This window comes from Piliocolobus tephrosceles, chromosome 3 (assembly GCF_002776525.5).
Source record: "Piliocolobus tephrosceles isolate RC106 chromosome 3, ASM277652v3, whole genome shotgun sequence".
Taxonomy (NCBI): domain Eukaryota; kingdom Metazoa; phylum Chordata; class Mammalia; order Primates; family Cercopithecidae; genus Piliocolobus; species Piliocolobus tephrosceles.
Window position 1 is genome coordinate 82,472,808 of NC_045436.1, and position 25,675 is coordinate 82,498,482.

General features: G+C 38.1%; 1 protein-coding gene across 4 annotated transcripts in view; it reads right to left on the reverse strand.

Moving 5' to 3' along the window:
• The window catches only part of MANBA (mannosidase beta), a 138,822-nt gene that overhangs the window by 40,603 nt on the left and 72,544 nt on the right, over positions 1–25,675 (reverse strand). For all 4 annotated transcript variants that reach the window (XM_023220104.2, XM_023220107.2, XM_023220106.3 and 1 more), the window contains 2 exons: positions 25,271–25,381; positions 8,483–8,634 (listed from right to left, as the gene is read on the reverse strand). In XM_023220104.2, the coding sequence (XP_023075872.1) occupies positions 8,483–8,634; positions 25,271–25,381 (263 nt within the window). The remainder of the gene's footprint in view (positions 1–8,482; positions 8,635–25,270; positions 25,382–25,675) is intronic.

Genomic DNA, 25,675 nt, shown 5'->3' on the forward strand with positions numbered 1-25,675 from the left:
AATACAGTTGTAAGCCTTGGAAAGTATGCACTAATTTTATACAAACCCTCCACACTATAAAACAAAATCAAGACTTGAGTATTAGTGCCTAGCACCTGTATCTCCTTTTATACAATTCTTCCGGCCCAGTATTTCTTTCTCTAGTAAATTTCCTTTATACTTTTTCCAATTCCTATTCACATTACCCTCAGGAAAATCTAGAAACTTACAGGCAGCTTGAGAGCATGTACCTTCCCTCCATCCCCACAACACTGCTCAAGCCAAATAACAGGATGGGCAGACCCAGAGCACTGAGGGCTCAGCACAGGCACCACGGCAGGCTTACCAATTGGACCAGCCGGGCTGAAGGACCACAGCCAACCCAGCCCCAGCTGGGAGGGGAGAGGAGCATTTGAAAAGGAAAAGATAGAGCCAATTATCCCGTGGCTGTGTCTGGAGAAGAATTTCATTTTCTTATGAAATCTAAAATAATATACACATTTTAAAATAAAAGGAAATTACTACAACTTTTGGAAAAAATCAGGTTTTAGTTACTGACCACATTTACATTCTAAACATCAAACAATATACTACAGTGCACATTTCTACATTTGTAAATATGCTAAAATGTTATTTAATTTAGATAATAAATAAGTTTAAATGTGTTTATTTTCATTTCATAAAGTTTATTTTCAGCATCACAGAGATGTAAGTTTAGGTAAAAGTGGTTCCAAGATGGCCGAATAGGAACAGCTCCAGGCTACAGCTCCCAGCATGAGCAACACAGAAGACGGGTGTTTTCTGCATTTCCAACTGAGGTACTGGGTTCATCTCACTGGGGCGTGTTGGACAGTGGGTGTAGGACAGTGGGTGCAGCCCACCGAGCGAGAGCTGAAGGAGGGCGAGGCATCCCCTCACCCGGGAAGCGGGAAGCGCAAGGGGTAAGGAAATTCCCTTTCCTAGCCAAGGGAAACCATAACAGACAGCGCCTGGAAAATCAGGCCACTCCCACCCTAATACTGCACTTTTCCAAGGGGCTTAGCGAATGGCACACCAGGAGATTATACCCCGCGCCTGGCTCAGAGGGTCCCACACCCACGGGGCCTCCCTCATTGCTAACACAGTAGTCTGAGATCGAACTGCAAGGTGGCAGCAAGGCTGGGGGAGGGGCACTCACCATTGCTGAGGCTTGAGTAGGTAAACAAAGCGGCCAGGAAGCTCAAACTGGTGGAGCCCACCGCAGCTCAACGAGGCCTGCCTGCCTCTGAAGACTCCACCTCTGGGGACAGGGCATAGCCAAACAAAAGGCAGGAGAAATCTCTGCAGATTTAAATGTCCCTGTCTGACACCTTTGAAGAGAACAGTGGTTCTCCCAGCAAGGAGTTTTGAGATCTGAGAACAGACAGACTGCCTCCTCAAGTGGGTCCCTGACCCCCGAGGAGCCTAATTGGGAGGCATCCCCCAGTAGGGGCAGACTGACACCTCACAAAGCCGGGTACCCCTCTGAGACGAAGCTTCCAGAGGAACAATCAGGCAGCAACATTTGCTGTTCAGCAGTATACACTCTTCTGCAGCCTCTGCTGCTAATACCCAGGCAAACAGGGTCTGGAGTGGACCTCAAGCAAACTCCAACAGACCTGCAGCTGAGGGTCCTGACTGTTAGAAGGAAAACTAACAGACAGAAAGGACATCCACACCAAATCCCCATCTGTACGTCACCATCATGAAAGACCAAAAGTAGATAAAACCACAAAGATAGGGAAAAAACAGAGCAGAAAAGCTGAAAAAAAATCAGAGTGCCTCTCCTCCTCCAAAGGAACGCAGCTCCTTGCCAGGAATGGAACAAAACTGGACAGAGAATGACTTTGACAAGTCCTGAGAGAAGAAGGCTTCAGACCATCAAACTTCTCCGAGCTAAAGGAGGAAGTTTGAACCCATCGCAAAGAAACTAAAAACCTTGAAAAAAGATTAGACGAATGGCTAACTAGAATAACCAATATAGAGAAGTCCCTAAATGACCTGATGGAGCTGAAAACCGTGGCACAAGAACTACATGACAAATGCACAAGCTTCAGTAACTGATTTGATCGACTGGAAGAAAGGGTATCAGTGATTGAAGACCAAATGAATGAAATGAAGCGAGATGAGAAGTTTAGAGAAAAAAAGAGTAAAAAGAAATGAACAAAGTCTCCAAGAAATACGGGACTATGTGAAAAGACCAAATCTACGTCTGATTGGTGTACCTGAAAGTGACGAGGAGAATGGAATCCAGTTGGAAAACACTCTGCAGGGTATTATCCAGGAGAACTTTTTTTTGCCTAGGCCCAACCTAGCAAGGCAGGCCAACATTCAAATTCAGGAAATACAGAGAACGCCACAAAGATACTCCTCCAGAAGAGCAACTCCAAGACACATAATTGTCAGATTCACCAAAGTTGAAATGAAGGAAAAAATGTTAAGGGCAGCCAGACAGAAAGCTCGGGTTACCCACAAAGGGAAGCCCATCAGACTAACGGCCGATCTATCGGCAGAAACTCTACAAGCCAGAAGAGAGTGGGGGCTGATATTCAACATTCTTAAAGAATTTTCAACCCAGAATTTCATATCCGGCCAAACTAAGCTTCATAAGTGAAGGAGAATTAAAATCCTTTATAGACAAGCAAATGCTGAGAGATATTGTCACCACTAGGCCTGCCCTACAAGAGCTCCTGAAGGAAGCACTAAACATGGAAAGGAACAACTGGTACCAGCCACTATAAAAACATGCCAAAATGTAAAGACCATTGATGCTAGGAAGAAACTGCATCAACTAACAAGCAAAATAACCAGCTAACATCATAATGACAGGATCAAATTCACACATAACAATACTAACCTTAAATGTAAATGGGCTAAATGCTCCAACTAAAAGACACAGACTGGTAAACTGGATAGAGTCAAGACCCATCAGAGAGCTGTATCCAGGGGACTCATCTTATGTGCAGAGACACACATAGGCTCAAAATAAAGGGATGGAGGAAGATCTACCAAGCAAATGGAAAACAAAAAAGAGCACAGGTTGCAATCCTAGTCTCTGATAAAACAGACTTTTAACCAACAAAGATCAAATGAGACAAAGAAGGCCATTACATAATGGTAAAGGGATCCATTCAACAAGAAGAGCTAACTATCCTAAATATATATGCACCCAATACAGGAGCACCCAGATTCAAAAAGCAAGTCCTTAGAGACTTACAAAGAGACTTAGACTCCCACACAATAATAATGGGAGACTTTAACACTCCACTGTCAACATTAGACAGATCAACGAGACAGAAAGTTAACAAGGATATCCAGGAATTGAACTCAGCACTGCACCAAGCAGACCTAATAGACATCTGCAGAACTCTTCACCCCAAACCAACAGAATATACATTCTTCTCAGCACCACATCACACTTATTCCAAACTTGACCACATAGTTGGAAGTAAAGCACTCCTCAGCAAATGTACAAGAACAGAAATTATAACAAACTGTCTCTCAGACCACAGTGCAATCAAACTAGAACTCAGGATTAAGAAACTCACTCAGAATCACTCAACTACATGGAAACTGAACAACCTGCTCCTGAATGACTACTGGGTACATAATGAAATGAAGGCAGAAATAAAGATGTTCTTTAAAACCAATGGGAACAAAGATACAACATACCAGAATCTCTGGGACCCATTTAAAGCAGGGTATAGAGGGAAATTTATAGCACTAAATGCCCACAAGAGAAAGCAGGAAAGATCAAAAATTGACACCCTAACATCACAATTAAAAGAACTAGAGAAGCAAGAGCAAACACATTCAAAAGCTAGCAGAAGGCAAGAAATAACCAGGATCAGAGCAGAACTGAAGGAGATAGAGACATAAAAATCCCTCCAAAAAATCAGTGAATCCAGGAGTTGGTTTTTCGAAAAGATCAACAAAATTCATAGACCACTAGCAAGACTAATAAAGAAGAAAAGAGAGAAGAATCAAATAGACACAATAAAAAATGATAAAGGGGATATCACCACTGACCCCACAGAAATACAAACTACCATCAGAGAATACTATAAACACTTCTATGCAAATAAACTAGAAAACCTAGAAGAAATCGATAAATTACTGGACACATACACTCTCCCAAGACTAAACCAGAAAGAAGTCGAATCCCTGAATAGATCAATAACAGGCTCTGAAATTGAGGCAATAATTAAAAGCCTACCAACCAAAAAAAGTCCAGGACCAGATGGACTCACAGCCGAATTCTACCAGAGATACAAGGAGGAGCTGGTACCATTCCTTCTGAAACTATTCCAATCAATAGAAAAAGAGGGAATCCTCCCTAACTCGTTTTATGAGGCCACATCATCCTGATACCAAAGCCTGGCAGAGACACACAAAAGAGAATTTTAGACCAATATCCCTGATGAACATTGATGCAAAAATCCTCAATAAAATACTGGCAAACCGAATCCAGCAGCACATCAAAACGCTTATCCACCATGATCAAATGGGCTTCATCCCTGAGATGCAAGGCTGGTTCAACATACGCAAATCAATAAATGTAATCCAGCATATAAACAGAAACAAAGACAAAAAACACATGATTATCTCAATCGATGCAGAAAAGGCCTTTGACAAAATTCAACAGCCCTTCATGCTAAAAACTCTCAATGAATTCAGTATTGATGGAACGTATCTCAAAATAATAAGAGCTATTTATGACAAACCCACAGCCAACATCATACTGAATGGCCAAAAACTGGAAGCATTCCCTTTGAAGGCTAGCACAAGACAGGGATGCCCTCTCTCACCTCTCCTATTCAACATAGTGTTGGAAGTTCTGGCCAGGGCAATCAGGCAGGAGAAAGAAATAAAGGGTATTCAATTAGGAAAAGAGGAAGTCATATTGTCCTTGTTTGCAGATGACATGATTGTATATTTTGAAAACCCCATTGTCTCAGCCCAAAATCTCCTTAAGCTGATAAGCAACTTCAGCAAAGTCTCAGGATACAAAATCAACGTGCAAAAATCACAAGCATTCTTATACGCAAATAACAGACAGAGAGCCAAATCATGAGTGAACTCCCATTCAAAATTGTTTCAAAGAGAATAAAATACCTAGGAATCCAACTTACAAGGGATGTGAAGGACCTCCTCAAGGAGAACTACAAACCACTGCTCAACAAAATAAAAGAGGACACAAACAAATGGAAGAACATTCCATGCTCATGGACAGGAAGAATCAATGTTGTGAAAATGTCTATACTGCCCAAGGTAATTTATAGACTCAATGCCATCCCCACTAAGCTACCAATGACTTTCTTCACAGAATTGGAAAAACCTACTTTAAAGTTCATATGGAACCGAAAAAGAGCCCGCATTGCCAAGACAATCCTAAGCAAAAAGAACAAAGCTGGAAGCATCATGCTACCTGACTTCAAACTATACTACAAGGCTACAGTAACCAAAACAGCATGGTACTGGTACCAAAACAGAGATATAGACCAATGGAACAGAACAGAGCCCTCAGAAATAATACCACACATCTACAACCATCTGATCTTTGACAAACCTGACAAAAACAAGAAACAGGGAAAGGATTCCCTATTTAATAAATAGTGCTGGGAAAACCGGCTAGCTGTATGTAGAAAGCTGAAACTGAATCCCTTCCTTACACCTTATATGAAAATTAATTCAAGATGGATTAAAGACTTAAATGTTAGACCTAAAACCATAAAAACCCTAGAAGAAAACCTAAGCAATACCATTCTGGACACAGGCACGGGCAAGGACTTCATGTCTAAAACACCAAAAGCAATGACAACAAAAGCCAAAATAGACAAATGGAATCTAATTAAACTAAAGAGCTTCTGCACAGCAAAAGAAACTACCATCAGAGTGAACAGGCAACCTACAGAATGGGAGAACATTTTTGCAATCTACTCATCTGACAAAGGGCTAATATCCAGAACCTACAAAGAACTCAAGCAAATTTACAAGAAAAAAACAACCCCATCAAAAAGTGGGCAGAGGATATGAACAGACACTTCTCAAAAGAAGATATTTATGCAGCCAACAGACACATGAAAAAATGCTCGTCATCACTGGTCATTGGAGAAATGCAAATCAAAACTGCAATGAGATACCATCTCACACCAGTTAGAATGGCAATCATTAAAAAGTCAGGAAACAACAGGTGCTGGAGAGGATGAGGAGAAATAGGAACACTTTTACACTGTTGGTGGGATTGTAAACTAGTTCAACCATTATGGAAAACAGTATGGCGATTCCTCAAGGATCTAGAACTAGAAGTACCATTTGATCCAGCCATCCTATTACTGGGTATATATCCAAAAGATTGTAAATCATGCTGCTATAAAGACACATGCACATGTATGTTTATTGCCACACTATTCACAATAGCAAAGACTTGGAATCAACCCAAATGTCCATCAGTGACAGATTGGATTAAGAAAATGTGGCACATATACACCATGGAATACTATGCAGCCATAAAAAAGAATGAGTTCATGTCCTTTGTAGGGACATGGATGAAGCTGGAAACCATCATTCTCAGCAAAGTATTGCAAGATCAGAAAACAAACCACCACATGTTCTCACTCATAGTTGGGAACTGAACAATGAGAACACTTGGACACAGGAAGGGGAACATCACACACTGGGGCCTGTCGTGGAGTTGGGGGAGGGAGGAGGGATAGCATTAGGAGATATACCTAATGTAAATGACGAGTTAATGGGGGCAGCACACCAACATGGCACATGTATACATATGTAACAAACCTGCACGTTGTGCACATGTACCCTAGACCTTAAAGTATAATAAAAATAAATAAATAAATAAATAAATAAATAAAAAGATGTAAGTTTACAGATCCAATTAGGAAATATTATTTTCTTTCAAAGTTCTATTTCTTCAGTCTCAGGAAAAAACATTTTTAATTTTTTTCCTAGATGTACAACTTTTAAGATTATATTTTGTTTTTAAATAAATTGCATTGTGCATATTTAAGCTATATGACATGATGTTATGGTTATGAGATATATATATAGATAGATAGATAGTTAAAAGGTTACTACAGTGAAACAAACTAACGTACTTACCATCCTATAATAGGTGTCCCAACCCCCCAGGCCATGGACTGGACCGTGGATCAGGCAGCACAGCAGGAGGTAAGCAGCAGGTGAGCAAGCATTACTACCTGACCTCCTGTCAGATCAGCAGCAGCATTAGATTCTCATAGAAGCAGGAACCCTATTGCAAACCGTGCATGCGAAGGATACAGGTTGCATGCTCCTTATGAGAATGTAATTCTGATGATCTGAGGTAGAACAGTTTCATTCCAAAACTATCTCCCCACCCCCCACCCCGCACCCCCTACCCCTAATCTGTGGAAAAATTGTCTTCCATGAAACTGGTTATTGGTGCCAAAAATGTTTGGGACTGCCGTCCTACACAGTTATCCACTCTTTTTTGCTTTTGTGGCAAAAGTAGCTAAAATCTACTCATTTAGCATGAATCCTATAAAGAGCACTTTTTTTTTTTTTTTTTTTTACCTGTATTCCTAGTGCACATCAGATCTCTGGGCTTGTTCTCCTGTATATCTGCTACATTGTATCCTCTGACCAGCGGCCTCCCAGTTTCCTCCCCACCCTCCCACAACCACACCTCCATAACACACAAGATTTTTTTTTTAGTTCTTTTGTTAAGATAAAAGTAAAAGAATATGCAAATACCTTAGCATAGAAAGGTAAATATGGGACTGGGCCCGGTGGCTTACACCTGTAATCTCAGCACTTTGGGAGGCTGAGGCAGGTGGATCATTTGAGTTCAGGAGTTCAAGACCAGCCTGGCCCACATAGTGAAACCCCATCTCTACTAAAAATACAAAAATTAGCTGGGCAGTAGTGGCCTGCGCCTGTAATCCCAGTTACTTGGGAAGCTGAGGCAGGGGAATCACTTGAGCCTGGGAGGCGGAGGTTGCAGTGAGCTGAGATTCTGCCACTGCACTCTAGTCTGGACAACAGAGTAAGACTCTGTCTCAAAAAAAAGAAGAAAAAAAAAAGAAGAAAGGTAAATATGTGTTCTTATCTTTCAAAAACATGCTCAAAAACATTTAAGGTATCATTTGAAAAGATGAAAATAGTTGAATTTAATATTTTTTTCAGGAACTATTCAAAATACTAATTAGTCATTTTCTTATTTCTCCAGAGTAAACATATAATAGTTTTCTAAAATTGAATGGCTTCAACAGTCTCAAATAGTTTGGCTCTAAGACCGCCTGTAGCCCAGGAGAATGGAATATATGATTTTTAAAATCCTGTCCATTCTAAAGTTTCCATCATCTAGAATTCTATACTACCTGTTAGTTTCTTGCCCAGGGACTAAAGAAAGTAAAAATGAGTAAATCTCAAGCTTTGCGGGACTTTTACTTAAAAGAGGAACAAGAAAAGAAAGACAATAACTCACAACTCAGAGGTTACTCGGTCCTGGAATGAATCTGCTGGGATCCAGTTTGAGCCTTTTAGAAATATGGGAAATCCATTAATTTTGAAATAGAAACTCAAACCAGGAGACCCTTTTATGGGCTCTTCTATAAGTTCCACTGTCCTAAAATAAACCTGCAATGAACAGAATTAAATGATGAATATCAAATTTAAAACATAAGCAAAAAAGTTTTTTTAAAAAAGCAGACCTTTTTGAAAAATGTACATTCAGTAGTTTAATGTTAATTTTCCTCTTTACTATGAAGCACATAATGTGGAAATGTACATTTCAGGAATATACATATATAAATTATTGCTAGTATCTGTTATTTCTCTTTTAAAAGGGAAATACAGAAACTACTAAACAGCTCCTGTAGTCTTCCACATGAAATAGGCATTTGTGATAACATCAAAAAAGACAATTTGAAGATAACATTTCTGAATTAAAACAAAAACATGCTATTTAAAAAAAACAGAAAAAAATGCTGTCTTTGAAAAACACATTCTCATTTCAGTGTGTTAAAAGGTAGCCAAACATGCATCTTAGAATCAAATGTTATAACTTAACAACTTTGCAATCTTAATAAACGCATTACCATAAAATCACTTTGTTGAATGGGTAATTCAATCCTAATTACACATGAAACTCAATGTTTGAGCACACTCTGATTTCTTGACTGCAGATGTACGTGGTGTTCCATCTGTTGGTGCTCTGGAGAGGAAGCAGAGGCTCCATCCTGGTGACAGCCTAGCCAGGTTTTCCCCCAGTTAAGCATAGGCAGCAAGACCCCAGATAGAGAAGCTTTGACGTTTTTATCAAAATCTTTATTCTTGCCAGCCATAAATTGGATCAAGTTTATATGAGAAGATTTTATGCCAATAAAGCCTAGCCTTAAGCCAAAAACACACATTTCTCTAACTTAAAAAATCAGTGAATGAATTAGTCAAATTATTTCATGTAATAAAAGTATCCACCATTCTGCTTCCTGACTCCTGCCTTTATTTATGTGAAATGACAAAGGCATCACAATTAACTTTACAAGAAGATACAGAATATGTCCTGCCTAAGGAGGATCTTGACACGCAATGATCACTCCTCCTTCAGGGTTGCAAAATGTCAAGAATGCACAGTGATTTTCAGAGGTGACTTTTAAAACACCATTGATGGTGGGTTCCAATATCTAGAACAATGTGTGGTCCTTTAAGTGTGGCCTGGGGACTCCAGGAGGTCCCCTGGAGACTTTCAGTGGGTCCTTGACTTTACTTAGAGTAAAACTAAAACACTATTTGCCTTTCTCTCTCTCAGTCTCTGAGTGTCAGTGGAATTTTCCAGAGACTACATGATGTGTGCCTACTTCATCACTCTGACAGCTAATGGAATGTGTGCTGTGTATTCCATTGTGATGTAGCTCTGTGGCAGAGGTTTATGGTATGAAGCAGTGCATTTTCAGAGATTAACTCAGTTTGTTCTCAGTACTTTTACTGTGCTCTATTAATAGCTGTCTTTGATTATTCCTGCTGTAATCTCTGTACCCTCATTGTTGTTCAATAAATTCTTACTTTGAACCCCAAAGTTTCCCTTGCAAACTACACAGAAGCACAAAAGGAGTAGGTACTACTCTTCACAGCAATATTTTTAAGTTTTCAAATAAAAACAAATTCTAATTTTAATTGAAACTCATTTTACACTTTAGTAATATTTTATCTTGTTCTAAAAGAAAATTTATTTATAATACTTTTATCTAATTTAGGGATGAATTGTCAAAATGAGATCAGAAGGCTTACCTTCTCACTAGCCTGGCTAACATGGTGAAATCCTGTCTCTACTAAAAACACAAAAATTAGCTGAGTGTGGTGGTGCATGCCTGTAATCCCAGCTACTTAGGAGGCTAAGGCAAGAGAATCACTTGAACCCAGGAGGCGGAAGTTGCAGTCAGCCAAGATCATGCCATTGCACTCCAGCCTGGGCTACAGAGCAAGACTCCTTCTCAAAAAAAAAAACAAGGCTTACCTTCTCAACCTATAACTACACTATCTGTCTATAAGGTTGCTGAAAAAAGTGAAACTGACATATCAGAAAGTCTTTTGACTCATGGAAGGGAAGAATCTACTCTAAAGAAACTGGGTAAAATTATGAATAAGAAGTGAAATTACGATGAAAGCCATCTTTCTCTCAACTTTATGGATGTTAATAACTTATCTTTTTGTGCATTATGCAATGAAACATTTTAAAATAATATTTATGGTGCCAGTTAAGTTGTAGTGTCTCATTGAGACAAATCATTCACAGTATGAAGAAAAGAGAATTTAATATTTAAACTTATACATGATAAGCTCATTAAAAGTCAAACCGTGTTTATTACATCTTTTCAAACCAGACATGAAAAACCCACTGGAGCATCTTACAGGGTTCGTTATGCACTCCTGGTTGGAGAAGTACACATACTAGCTGAGAGAGAGTTGTACTGTTGACAATGCAGAATGCTTACTAGATGGAAAGTCAGCAAAGGAAATAACAGCACTGCCACTTTGCAATGACAGAGTAACTTGTCCAGCTGAGAGATTGGACTGCAGTATGAAGACTGGCCTGATATCTCATCTGAAATAATCATACTTTTGCTTTGCAAATGAGTGAATCTCCAGATACAGATGGACTTGCCAGTTTGCTTGTATTTGTCTGTTATCAACACAATAAATCATCGAAAATCCTCTTTTCTGTGAATTTTTGGCAACAATACACAAGAGGCTGAAATATTCAAAGTACTAAATAACTTTTTGAATCTCAGGGTTATCCTGTAATTACTGTGTTAACATTGGCACTGATGTTACAAAAGCAGTGGTAGGTAATACTGCTGCTGCCTTAGCAGGAATCAAGGCAGTAGCTCCAAACTGCTAGTAGTCGTTACATCTTTCACCTTCATGCATTAGCAGGAAAATGAAAAAAGCCAGTTTCACTTAAGTATGTCCTTGATAAAGCAGTAAACATTAATTTCATTAAATCCCAACCCTCAGTATGCATAATTTTAATACCCTGCGTTATGAAATGAGCAATACCCATAACGCACCATTCACAATAGACAGCTGGAGGAAAAGCCTCTGAGCCATTATTAGAGTTGTATGTAAGCTGAATTGGCCTTGTTCATGACACTCCATTTTTACTTGATAGAAGGACTGACAGACAACCGATGGTTATTCAGACTTGGATACTTGGCAGACATTCTCTAAAAAATGAATGAAGTGAGCCTATCATTTCAAGGAAAACAACTGGCAGTGTTTGCGGCTAAGGATAAAACTCAAACTTTCAAGTAAAAATTGGGATTAGGGAAAACTTGTATCTACTACCTTATGGTAGTAGATACTTACTTTAAAACTTTTCAGATGTCAATTTTGGCTTTTCTTGGCATTGCTTTTGGTGTTTTAGTCATGAAGTCCTTGCCCATGCCTATGTCCTGAATGGTATTGCCTAGGTTTTCTTCTAGGGTTTTTATGGTTTTAGGTCTAAAATTTAAGTCTCTAATCCACCTTGAATTAATTTTTGTATAAGGTGTAAGGAAGGGATCCAGTTTCAGCTTTCTACTTATGGCTAGCCAGTTTTCTCAGCACCATTTATTAAATAGGAAATCCTTTCCCCATTTCTTGTTTTTGTCAGGTTAAACTAAACAGCTACTGCACAGCAAAAGAAACTACCATCAGAGTGAACAGGCAACCTACAGAATGGGAGAACATTTTTGCAATCTACTCATCTGACAAAGGGCTAATATCCAGAACCTACAAAGAACTCAAACAAATTTACAAGAAAAAAAAAAACAACCCCATCAAAAAGTGGGCAAAGGATATGAACAGACACTTCTCAAAAGAAGACATTTATGTGAAAAAACGCTCATCACCACTAGCCATCAGAGAAATGCAAATCAAAACCACAATGAGATACCATCTCACATCAGTTAGAATGGCAATCATTAAAAAGTCAGGAAACAACAGGTGCTGGAGAGGATGTGGAGAAATAGGAACACTTTTACACTGTTGTTGGTGGGACTGTAAACTATTTCCATTGTGGAAGACAGTGTGGCAATTCCTCAAGGACCTAGAACTAGAAATACCATTTGATCCAGCCATCCTATTACTGGGTATATATCCAAAAGATTGTAAATCATGCTGCTGTAAAGACACATGTACATGTATGTTTATTGAGGCACTATTCACAATAGCAAAGACTTGGAACCAACCCAAATGTCCATCAATGACAGCCTGGATTAAGAAAATGTGGCACATATACACCATGCAATACTATGCAGCCATAAAAAAGGATGAGTTCATGTCTTTTGTAGGGACATGGATGTAGCTGGAAACCATCATTCTCAGCAAACTATCACAAGAACAAAAAACCAAACACTTCATGTTCTCACTCATAGGTGGGAACTGAACAATGGGAACACCTGGACACAGGAAGGGGAGCATCACACACCAGGTCCTATTGTGGGGAGGGGGGAGGGGGGAGGGATAGCATTAGGAGATATACCTAATGTAAATGGCGAGTTAATGGGTTTAGCACACCAAAATGGCACATGTATACATATGTAACAAACCTGCACGTTGTGCACATGTACCCTAGAATATAAAGTATACTTAAAAAAAAAAACTTTTTAGATGACATCAGTGATGATATTAACAAATGTGGTATTATAAAAGGAAATGTTTCAACATTTAGAAGATCTGTAACTCTGAAGAAACAAACATTTTCCAATAACCAATGCATTATATGACAATATCATATAATATGGGTAAAGAATTCAAACAAAGTGCAAGATAGACCAATGGATTTTAATGTAAGAGAGAATAAAAAGTTCATTGGTTAGTTGCAATTCGCACTGCAAGTAACCTTTAAGAAACTATCATTTGTTAAAAGAAAATCCACAATTTATCTGAAAAGACTATTTTTTCCCTTTTCCAAGTATATCTGTGTGAGGTCAGATTTCCTTAATCTGTTTCAACTGAAACAACATATTGCAAATTGACTGAAGGCAGATACAAATGAGAATCCCTTTGTCTCCTACTAAATAAGACATTAAAGTGACTTGCTAACATGTAAAACTGTCATTATTTCCACTAGTTTTTTTTGTTAATATATTTTTTATAAAATAAGTCATATATAAAAATAGTCATATGTGCCATGAGTTTATTATGGTTATTTAAAATGAATAAGTAAATATTTAATTCCCAGTTTTAATATTTAATATGGTAAATATCGGTACATATAACCCATATAAACAAAAGCATGTTGTGGTTTTCAATAACTTTTGTAAGTATAATGCAGTGCTGAGTCCAGAAAAATTTGAGAATCACTACTGCAGGAAATAGAATTTATTTATTTCTTAATATCTATGAAGGCTACAAATTGTATTAACTATACAACATAATACTTTCCAGCACATTTTTCCTTTCTGTGCAAATGTTCTTATAAAAAGACATCTCTCCCTATCCCCCAACTCTTGCAATAACAAGTTATGACTGGGGTGACAAATGAACCGAAACCAACTGACAGTGCCTCAGAGGTGAAGTAGTAATCACCAGCCACCTTTCCCTCCGGGCATTCTTTGACAAGTGAAAGGCTCCTGCTTCGGTGATAAGTGTCAGTAATTTTCCACGTCCTCTGGCAATCTTGAAGTCACATAAAAGCCTTCTTCTAGAACAGGTATTTTACTTCAGAGAAAATAATGGGTTCTAAAAGTCTTCTTGAAAAGACCCTTGAGTAACACATATTTGCATCCAAAGTAAATATATAATCTTCATATGAGACTAAAATTTTTTAAACAGTCCAACAAGGCAAATTATTGTCCAACGGTATGAAAAAGGTATAAATAGCTAAGAAACTAAAAAATGTGTAAGTCGGGCAGTTTGAAAATTAAAAATTTTGACTTCTAAATTTTTATCTATTTTTGAAGTTTCTATTAATTCCTCACTAAATCCGTGTTTTTATTAACTTCATAAACATTTCATTTTCAAAACAGAAGGATTAACTTTAAAAGTGCAGGATAGTTGAATGCATTCTTTCAAACAAGAATTAAGGATATCTGAACTAAAGGGCTTAAGAGGTACGTGACTGATAAACACGGTACTCCTCAAATTTCTTTCTCTGGCAGACCAAACAGATGATATGTAATGAATCATTGATTCATAAGCCCAAGGCCGCTACTCAGCTGTTTGTAATCAGATACTTAAAAAGCTGTAATAGCATCACTAGATTTTCAAAAGGGCAATTTTCTTCTTAAAAAGAAACCCACTTATTTCTAAACGTTGTCAAATGTCAAACCTGCTAAAATCCTTTTACATATATTTTAAGAGACAACCAAACACTGCATTTCTGTCTTTGTTCTGAAAGTGCTCCAGCATGTAAAAGTATTGAGAAAACAAGCTCTGGGTCTCCACAAATAGCTCTTGTCAACCAGGTCCCTGCAGGATGACACAAGAGACATTACTTTGTTGTGCCCTTGCAATTTGCAGATAGCCCAACCAGAAGTTAACAGATTAACATTAACATTGGCACAGTTATCTATCCTTGTAGCCAGATGTGTATCTAGTATATCTGACACCAGATAGGATCACTTTTTAAGACCTCCTCTTCTATATGACAAAGTTATTTTCAATAGAAGTAATGAAATGAAATGAATAATGATAATTCCAGAAAAGAATGTCCAGAAAAGAATGTAGACATTAAAAACTTTCTTTCACTGAACTTTGCATAATCATGCCAGTTTTTTAAAAGGTAAAACGAATATTAGAGTACAAAAAAAGGAAAAGTTAATAGATTCAAGTTCTGATTATATTAATATATTTAATAAACTCATAAATAAAGGGAATAACATACATAATGGTATGCTATAGTAAGAAATAATAATATTTGCTATTTTCAGCCTTATCTTCTGAAAATCTGTCAACAACTTTCTCAAAATTGATCTTCTTTGGACATACATGTTCAATAAAGGGTATAGCCACAACTTTTGATTCATTTGTCATAGCTGATGGAAAAACACCTTTTGTTAATTTTAACTCAGAAATGTTCTTCCAGATGAGGCCAGAGATATGCAAATATTTTAGAAAAGTATTAAACATAATAAGTTTGGTAGAGATTCATAAAAATCCCACATCACATTCAACTCTAAAAAATGCAGTCATATCCATGCCTTTGTTCTTTTGACTTTCGTTCAAACTACTTACAAATGCCTCTGAGGTATTAAAAAAAAAAACTCACTTCTCAAGTATTTCTTCTGTAAAATCACAGAAAATGATTGTGAACACAGATACTATTTGATTCACTGCTGTGAGAACAACTGTCCAGTTCTCAGGGACAACAATTGGGGCATTTGGCATTGCTATGTGGATTTCTCTGAGCTATGGAAAACCAGCAACTCTTTGTTGTTTCTCCTGGCACTCTTCTTCAAAATTTGATTCTTTTTTCTATGTAAATGCCTATTTCCTTATATTTTGTTGTTACACAGGAAATAGGCTTCACTAAAATTTCTGTGCACTTACCTTCAAAGTCTTCAAAGAAGACTTGTAAAGTTGGGAATTTCACTGTACATTGTTCAAGATAGAGTCTGACTATTTGCAAATATTTTTGTATATGATTAATGTCATCTAAAACTACACTGGAAAAAAGATAATTCCAAAGAGAGAACTGCATACAGCAGAGTGAAATATCTGAGCTGATTCATGTGTCCACATTTTCTTTGGATTACATGGTACTTCAAAGTTGAGATAACTTTTCAAAATTTTTCTACAGTGACCCAGCTTCATAATGAACCTTCCATCTTGTCTAGGGAAGATTTTCTGCAGCTTTTCCCATCAATGAGGTGAGATGAGAAAGAATGAATACAATTTTTCCAAAGTTCTAATAAAAAAGTCACAGAGGAAAAAAAAGTTTCCAAAAAAGCAAATTCCACAAGGCTCAGAGAATAATTTCCAAGAGGCTGAAATATTTTTTGGGATTAATTTCTTTGATTTTTTTGCATGAACTCCACAGTGAATACTGGCCACATATGCAGCATCTTTTATCCTGGACGATGGCAGAGGTTTATGAAATAATAATCCCATTCCTTGAAGCTATTTTCTGTGCATTCTGCAGCAGTTTTTCTGGAAATATGAGAATGTGAGAATGACTCCTTTATTTCCATTCTACCACCTTCTATATGACCAATTCACACATTTGATCTCTGTTTCCAGAAATGTAAGAATGACTTCTTTATTTCCACTCTGCCACCTTCAGTATAGGCCTATCTGACCAATTCACACATTTGATCTCTGTTTAAAGTGTCCAGAGTGCTGTCAAAAAGAATTCCAGCCAGGCAGTGGCTCATGCCTATAACCTCAACACTTTGGGAGGCTGAGGCAGAAGGATTGCTTTTGGACAAAAGTGCAAGACCAGCCTGGGCAACGTGGCAGGTTGTGTTGCGAAACCCATTTACTGTCTGCACCTAGAGCTAACTGCTCCCCATCTCCAGAAAAATAAAATAGGCAAGGCATGGTAGCATGTGCCTGTAGTAGTCCTAGCTACTTAGGAGGATAAGGTAGGAGGATCACGGGGGCCCAGAAGTTCAAAGCTGCAGTGAGCTATGAGCAGCCTGGGTGACAGAGTGAGCCCCTGCCTCTAAAAATAACAAAATAATAATAATAATTCCAAAGTATTTTTTTCAATATCTGCCACCTCCTACTAAAGCATACCACTGATGTCACGTTTTAGTTTGACTCTTTCTTTAGTTTTAAAACAACAAATTTAAAAGAATAAAGTTCAATTCTAAAGACATCATTAAAACTAGTAGAATATATTTCATACATTAACTAAAACATGCACTTATCAAGCAAAATATTACACATTACACCTCAGAATCCATAGCTTTCTCAATTGTAAATTTAAAGCATAAAAATAACTCCAAGAGATCATGTCAAATTGAAGTAACTTATGTTGAGTTTCTCCTTTTTTATAATCACTGTGCTATTGGTGTTTATTTCTAATCTGTAATGCTTTTAAACGCAGGCATGTATAGGACAGGGAATGGAGGCGCAAACTGTGTTCAAAGCAAGCTCGAACAATTCCAAACTGTTATAAATTTGTTTTCAAAATGACTGCATGAAGCTGAATCTTCATCTATCTGGGAATGACTGTATAACTAAGAGTACTCCAGGCCGGGTGCAGTGGCTCACACCTGTAATCCCAGCACTTTGGGAGGCAGAGGTGGGAGGATCACTTGAGGTCGGGAGTTTGAGACCAGCCTGACCAACATGGAGAAACCTCGTCTCTACTAAAAATACAAAAATTAGCCGAGCATGGTAGTGCATGCCTGTAATCCCAGTTACTCAGGAGGCTGAGGCAGGAGAATCTCTTGAACCTGGGAGGCAGAGGTTGCGGTGAGCCAAGATCATGCCATTGCACTCCAGTGTGGGCAACAAGAGACAACTCTGTCTCAAAAAAAAAAAAAAAAATACTCCAAATTAACTTTCATGTAGAATATAAAGTCTATTAGAGGACTGGTAATAAAAGTGTGCTAAATCTAAGCATACATGTATATTATTAACATTCAAGAGTAACCAAACACACAGGTAGAACTTAGACCAATATATGACTGGGGGAGGGGGAGGGTAGGAGAAGTATTCTATCACTGGCATTATTTATTAATAGAATTACCAGTATATAGTAATAATGAAAAACAGGCCAATGTATAGTCTACACACAAGGCACCCACTTACTGTCTGCACCTAGGGCCAACTGCTCCTATGGCCCACCTGGGGAAGCCACTGCCTATAGCCATCTTGGAAATCTTTAATAAAACTTCTGACAAGGATAATAAGGCCAAAAGGACAGTGTACTGGGTTGAACAGTGTCCCCCCAAAATTCATGTCCATCCAAAAATGTAACCTTATTTGGAAATAAGGTCTTTGCAAATATATTTAGTTTAGTTAAAATGAGGTCATACTGGGCCCTAACCCAATGACTGGTGTAGTTATACGAAAAGGAAACAAGAGACACACACAAGGAGAAAGCTATATGATGGTGGAGACAGAGATCAGAGTAATGCATCTACAAGTCAAGGATTGCCAGCAATGATGAGAAGCTGGAAGGGGCAAGGAAGAATTCTTTCCCAGAGCCTTTGGAAGGAACATGGCTCTGCCAACATCTTGATTTTGGACTCCAGCCTCCAAGACTGTGAGAAAATAAATTTTAAGATACTCAGTTTATAGTAATTTGTAATAATAGACCTAGAAACCTAATACAGAAAGAGACACATTTCATAATCTCTGTGCCCTCTCAATACAAAAATACATCTTGATTATTCTTAATTCCACATTATTTGGCTATGTACTTTTAAGGTCTTTAGAGAGCCAAGAGTAGCACTTAGAAAAAATTCCACTAGTATTACGTTGGTTTTTTGCCCTGTGGAATTTGCAAAGATGAAGACAGGAATTTAAGAAACAAAGAACAAAGTGACATTGGAAAAAAAAAAAAAACCACTGTAAAAGAAAAAAAACTCCCAATTGTTTTTGTAATTGTAATAGCCATGGACAGTCATTCACCTCTTCTGGCTTGGGAACTATGAAATACAAGTTTTAGTTGATTATAGAATACCTATTATTACATCTATTTTCCTACAATAATTTAACTGGAGAATCTTGATCCCAGGATCAAATGTACACAGCAACAGCCTTCCGCTGCTTTTAGCAAAACGATACCTTATACATAGAATACCTGGGAAATTCTTATAAAATCAATTATGTGTAAGAGAAATATCAACTAATTGGTTTCCTGTTTTTCCATAAAGGCAAGTCATAATAAGCATTCAAAAATATGTATTACTCATTAAAACATGTTACCCAGTCAATTCAGTACAATCAATTAGTAGGATAAAAACACTGAGTTAACCTGGGCAGAGAATGGGAAAAACTGATTGGTCAGATTTTTTATTCCATTTACCCAGAGTATCCTCTCCCATTCCCACTTAAACACAAAACTTTTTCTTTCGTTAAAAAATCAATTTGGTTTCCCAAACTGATAAAGCTAACTCTCCCAGACTCACATTCTAAGGTCCCTCATGCAATGATTTATTTGGCAGACTTTATGATATCCCAACATTTATTTTTTATCTTGTTATCCATTAATGTTTAAATTGCCTACTGACATTTTTTCAATATATTACCTCCCTTCTTGCTTAAACCATTTTCCCCAATGTCACTCAACATAAGAAAATTCTCAGTCATCAAAATATTCTGCCATGTTCACAAAGAAATGTAGTCAGCACTTTCTTCTCTCTCGAGTGCCTGCATTCTTTCATGATTTCATACATTTCTGCTGTATGGGCTGCATTCAAAATCTGTAACTTCCCCAGGACCTTTTGTCTGAGTCAAATATGCTGCTGATACACTCAGTTAAAAAAAAAAAAAAAAAAAAAAAATCCTAAACACGTTTCTAAGCTCAATGGAAGAGGAGAGGCAAGAAAGAAAGATATAAAACTGAAGCAAGATGGATTTCAATGAGGTATATTTAAAATAGAATTATTTTTGTATAAAGCAAGCCCATGGTAACAATAAAGCCATCAGGAAACAAGGGCAATAGAGGTGAGACAAGCAGGGGCTGATGATGAGAAAACAGTGTTCGATGTTCCGTCTGACACAGTACCAAGTGCTGGTGAGCATGAGAAGCCTAGGCAAGTCTCATATAACCACTTTGGATGGCAGTTTAGCATAACCGAAAAAGCTGAGCTCATGCATCCTCCAAAATCATGCAATTCCACTCCCAGCAGATAGGCCATTGGGGGCACATGTGCTCCAAGTGTTATATCAGTAATGTTCACAGCAGCATTACTTGGAATAGACAAAACTGGCAATTATTCAATTGCAACAGCAAAATGTGCAGTATAATAAAATCTTATACAACTTAAATAGACAAACTACAGTTACACAGAACAACAAAGAGCAGTTCCCCCTTATTTACAGGGGATACACTCCAAGACCCCCAGTAGGTGCCTGAAACTGCAGATAGCACTGAACCCCATATATACTATGATTTTTTCCATCTGATAAAGGAGAAGGCTGCTAAGCGACTAACAGGTGGATAATGTATACAGCAAGGATAAACTCAACAAAGCAATGATTCATGTCCTGGACAAGACAGGGCAGGACAGCACGAGATTCCATCATGCTACACAGAACAGTGAGCAATTTAAAACTCACGAATTGCTTATTTCTGGAGTTTTCCATTTACTATTTTCAGACCACAGTTGACTACGGGTAACTGAAACCACAGATAAGGAGGCACTACTATATCTAAATGTCAAAAACATAATGTTGAGCCAAATTAGTCACACACCAAAGAATACATGCTATATGGTTCCATGTACACGAAATTCAAAAACAGACAAAAGTAACCTAGTGATGGATGTCAGGACAGTGGATCTTTGGGAAGGAAACAGGTCATTATTGGGGAGGCTCACAGAAGGGAGGGGGGAGTTTGAGGTGTGAAGTGCTAGTAATTAATGTTCTGTTTCTTGAACAGGATGACAGTTACACGAGTGTTCATTTTCTCTTAACTCATTAAGCTTTTCACTTATGGCTTGTGTATTTTTCTGTATGTGTTATATTTCACAATAAATAAAAAATAAAATGTTATTTGACCAAAACTCCCTAGCTTTCTTTCTCAGGTTTACTTTTTCACCCTAAAACTCCACTGACAAAAGAGTTTGCAAGTCTTATAGAAAGAAAATATACTTTAAGTGGTCCTAGAGAGCTTCAAAATTACCTCCATCCTCAAGCGGCATCCTCTCCTCCCAGGTGTTACCTTTCACCACTATTACAACTCAAACAGAGCCCCTCATCCCAAAGCAAATCCATCCTCTTCTTATTTCCTACCTCGCAGAGACCTTGCCCTCTCAACTGCCTCCCTGCTTTCTAACTCTTTTTAGTCTTTCCCTCGCTACCAGCCCCTTCCCATCAGGATTTTGCTGTTGCTTTTCATTCTCATAATGGTATCCTTTTCTATGTTGAAACCATAGCAAACTTGTAATAAAGTTGCAACAGTAATACAAAGAACTCCTATATGACCATCACCCAGAGACCCCCCCCATTTAAGTTTTCATCAGTTGCCCCAATAACATTATGACAAAAAAGATCACTGCACTGCACCCAGTTCGTACACAGTCTCTTCCAATGTGGAAGAGTTCCTCAATCTTTCCTTGACATTTTTGAAGATTATAGTAGATTGAAGACTGAAGATTGAAGGCCCTTGTGTCCTTTCAATGTGTCACATTATTATTGAGTACCTCCTTACTTTCTGGAACAGCAAGATATTCCAGGCTCCAGCTCCAGATTCAGTCATTTCTCTAAAGACCCCTGATTGCTTTTAACACAGAGTGGTATTCCAGATCAAGATATGGGTCCTAAATCCATTCACTGCTACTAGAGAGCCACTCTTCCCAGGCGCTCTGAGAAAGGATTAGGAAATATGTAAAAAGAGCTAGGAAATATGAGTGAGTGTGTGTGTGTGTGTGTGTGTGTGTGTGTCTACCCACACATACACATGCATTTACATGGACATTTCTTTCTCTGTCTACACATACTGAAAATCATGACTTCATACTATTAGCTCCAATTCAAATCCGTTGTAGCTTTGCCCCTTTCCATGTTGATACCACCTTTCTCCATTCATGAAAAGGCTGGCTTCCACCACTTCAATATATTTACTTATTTGTTCAGTTGCCCATGTGTAGCCAATCTGATCCCAACTGGCCACCATCACCACCTGGTTTAGGCATAGTTTCCAATCAGATATTTTCAGAAGAGTTGCCTATATTCACCATCTTTACTTCCTTGAGTCATTCCTCAACCCACTACAATTTGATTTCCAAGCTGATCAAGGTGACCAGTAATCTCTTTGCCACCAAATCTAAAGGATCTTTCTCAATTCTTTTCTAATTTGAGCTCCCTTACAGCATTCAAGACTCTGAACATTCTTTGCTTATTAAAACACTCTTTCCCTCTGATTTCTGTGACTCCCTACTCAAATTGGTTTTCCCTCCACTTTGTCAACCATTCCTTCTTAGATTCTTCTACAGGCTTCTCCCCAAACCCCAACTTTACTTATTATGACTGACTGGGGCTCTGTCCTAGCTCTTTTCTCTGTGCCATCCCTAAGGTCTTTCATCCACTACCATGGCTACAATTATCTACATTCTCCTGACTTACACATCTATATCCTTAAGCCAGATGCAATCCCTAAGCTTAAGACCTATCTAATGAAACACCCATCAAATATTATTCCTTGGGTGTCTCTCAGTCACTCCACACAAAACATATCTAACACTGAAATAATTTCTACCCAACCCCTTCCCCCAAACCTTCTCTTCTTTCTGAGTAATGTAACTCAATGAACAGAGTTGCCATCTGTTCAGCAGTCCAAACCAGCAACTGAGGAACCATTCTTAACTCCTTTTGTCCCACTCCCACATCATCAAGCCTGCTGATGTTATATCCTAAATCTCTTTCAGATTTATTTCCTCAGCAATTCTGTAGACCAACCAATCCTCATTTTTTGTCTGAATTACCACCACAGTCTTCTAACTGGCTCCCTACTCTTACCATTCTTCCAATCTGATCTACACAATCTTTGTAAAATATGCATATAATCTTTACCCCCTCCTTAAAATCCTTCCAAGAATCCCGGCAGCACTCAGGACAGTGCTTGTTCCTTCATGTGGCTCATTAGGCCCTGCAGGACCTTGTCCTAGCTACTTTTACAACACCATCTCTTATTCCTCAACTTCAAACTCAACCTTAGCTGCGTTGAAATTTCTTTCACTTGCACAAACATGCAACATCCTTTCTAGCCCTTGGGCCCTCACATTCTTCTCCCTCTGCCTCTTTGCTACATTACTTGGCCAAATTCTACTTATCCCTCAGGACACAGGCTCTGGGAATCTTCCCAGAATGCCCCTGCTCTGTACTTCAATGGCACTCTCTACATCTCTAGAGTGCTAATTTATTCCAATGGCTCATTTAATGATTTCACTTCCCAATCAGATTATTAGCTCTACCAAGGTCTCAGAGAGAAACAGAAGCAGTGTCTTAGTCACAGCTCTATCACCAGAACCTAGCAAAATAGCCAAAACACAGTACGTGTGCCCTAAGTATGTACTGAATGAATCAGCCTCAAAAATAGCAAATCTACAGCAGCCACAGCCAAAGAGCACATTTCACACACATGCATTAACTCAAGCTGTGGGGCAGTTACATCCTTCTTCACTCCTGTTACTGCTTGATTCAAAGGTTGGCATCTTTATGTGTAATGAACAATAATACAATCATTTTAGCCTGAAAGAAAAAGAACTATTTCCTTTAGAAAAAGACAGAAGCTCCTCTTCGTTCTCTGTAGTAAGTCGGAATGACTCATTATTTTTTACATTTTCATGAAAACAACACACAACAAACTCACTGTGTGAGACAGTACACATCCTCTCAGCCAAGAGGGTTACAATAAGAGTGAATGTTTTGGCCCTTAAGATGGGTCCAGGATGTTCTCCCTGTACATAACTTCGCGCACGTGCACGCGCACGCATACACACACACACACACACACACACACACACACATTCAGTGTCTCAGAAAATACACAGCATGATTGAACAAAAGAAAAATAGCAAATGCACTCCTAAAGGACATATCTCCACCCTTAGCGTGTTGTCTGGCCCACAGGAGAGGCAATACCAAATATGAGAAGTGACACCAGCCAACTGTAAACACCGAAGCTGGTGTCCGGGAGAGGAGGAGATCTTTGAAGAGGGTTAATACTGTCTCTACTAACTATATGCCATGACTCTCATAAGCCATATCCAAGCCATCTCGTTTTTATTGTCCCCATTTTACATATTTTGAGATTAAGTAAGTAGCCTATAGCTAATACATAACAAAGTGCAGTTCTTTCCAATTCCTAGTGCTATATCCTAAAATGGGTAAAACTGAAAAATCAGAAAACACTAGTAGAAGCATCTATTTAGAAAAATGAAGAAGAATGTCAGAGGAAATAAATAAAAGTTAAAAATTATTGGTTCTGAGGAGTAGGAAGTAGGAATAGGAACTGTTGGGCAAGGGATCTTATTCTTCATATAAACTTTCTAGTAATATTTGAGTTTTGAAATTACACATGTATTATTTTGATATAAGGTACAATTTTAAATCATAGCAGGAGACTCCTTATTGACAAAATAATATCTAAAGTATGATCCATTTAGAATCCATTTAGAATTACAGGCACAGTGGCTCATGCCTGTAATCACAGCACTCTGGGAGGCCAAAGCAGTGCATCACTTAATATCAGGAGTTCGAGACCAGCCTGGTCAACATGGTGAAACCCTATCTCTACTAAAAATACAAAAGTTAGCTGGGCGTTGTGGCACGTGCCTGTAATCCCAGCTACTCGGGAGGCTGAGGCAGCAGAATTGCTTGAACCCGGGAGGTGGAGGTTGCGGTGAGCCGAGATTGTGCCATTGCACTCCAGCCAGGGGCACAGAGCAAGACACTGTCTCAAAAAAAAAAATTCAAAAAAGAAAAAAATATATATATATATGTATACACACACACAGAGAGAAGCTTTTGAACACTGTTACTAGAAATTGTCTCTGACAGGTGGAGAAATAAGAGTTTTGATAGTTTCTTCTTTCCCCATGAAGCTCTGTATTACTATTTCTAAAAGAAATATAATTATTTCATAAAATATTTTAAATTACTTACTTACCTTAGCTGATTTTTCGATATTTAAGCCTCCATCCAGTTCAAAAAGAACAGTCATGTTGTACCCAGTCTGGTTTCCATGTCCATGAGGCCACCAAGTTTCTACAGTAATATTCTTTTAAGAAAACTAAATAGTCACTCTAATATGTCATATTTTCAGCAAAAAAGATTCAAAGTATCACATCAATTTCTCATATAGTCAAGTATAAAACTCTAGGTTCTAAAACAATGTAAATCTCCCTACTTATATGATGCCAAATCACACCAATTCATTGATAATATTTAAAAATCAGCATGCTAGGAATCTAGCATGGATCAATACATCAAAAGCAAAAGGAAAGAACAAAATAACATGAGTGTTCAGAAAAACAACTCTTCCTATCTCTAACACCAAACTTACATTTATTCC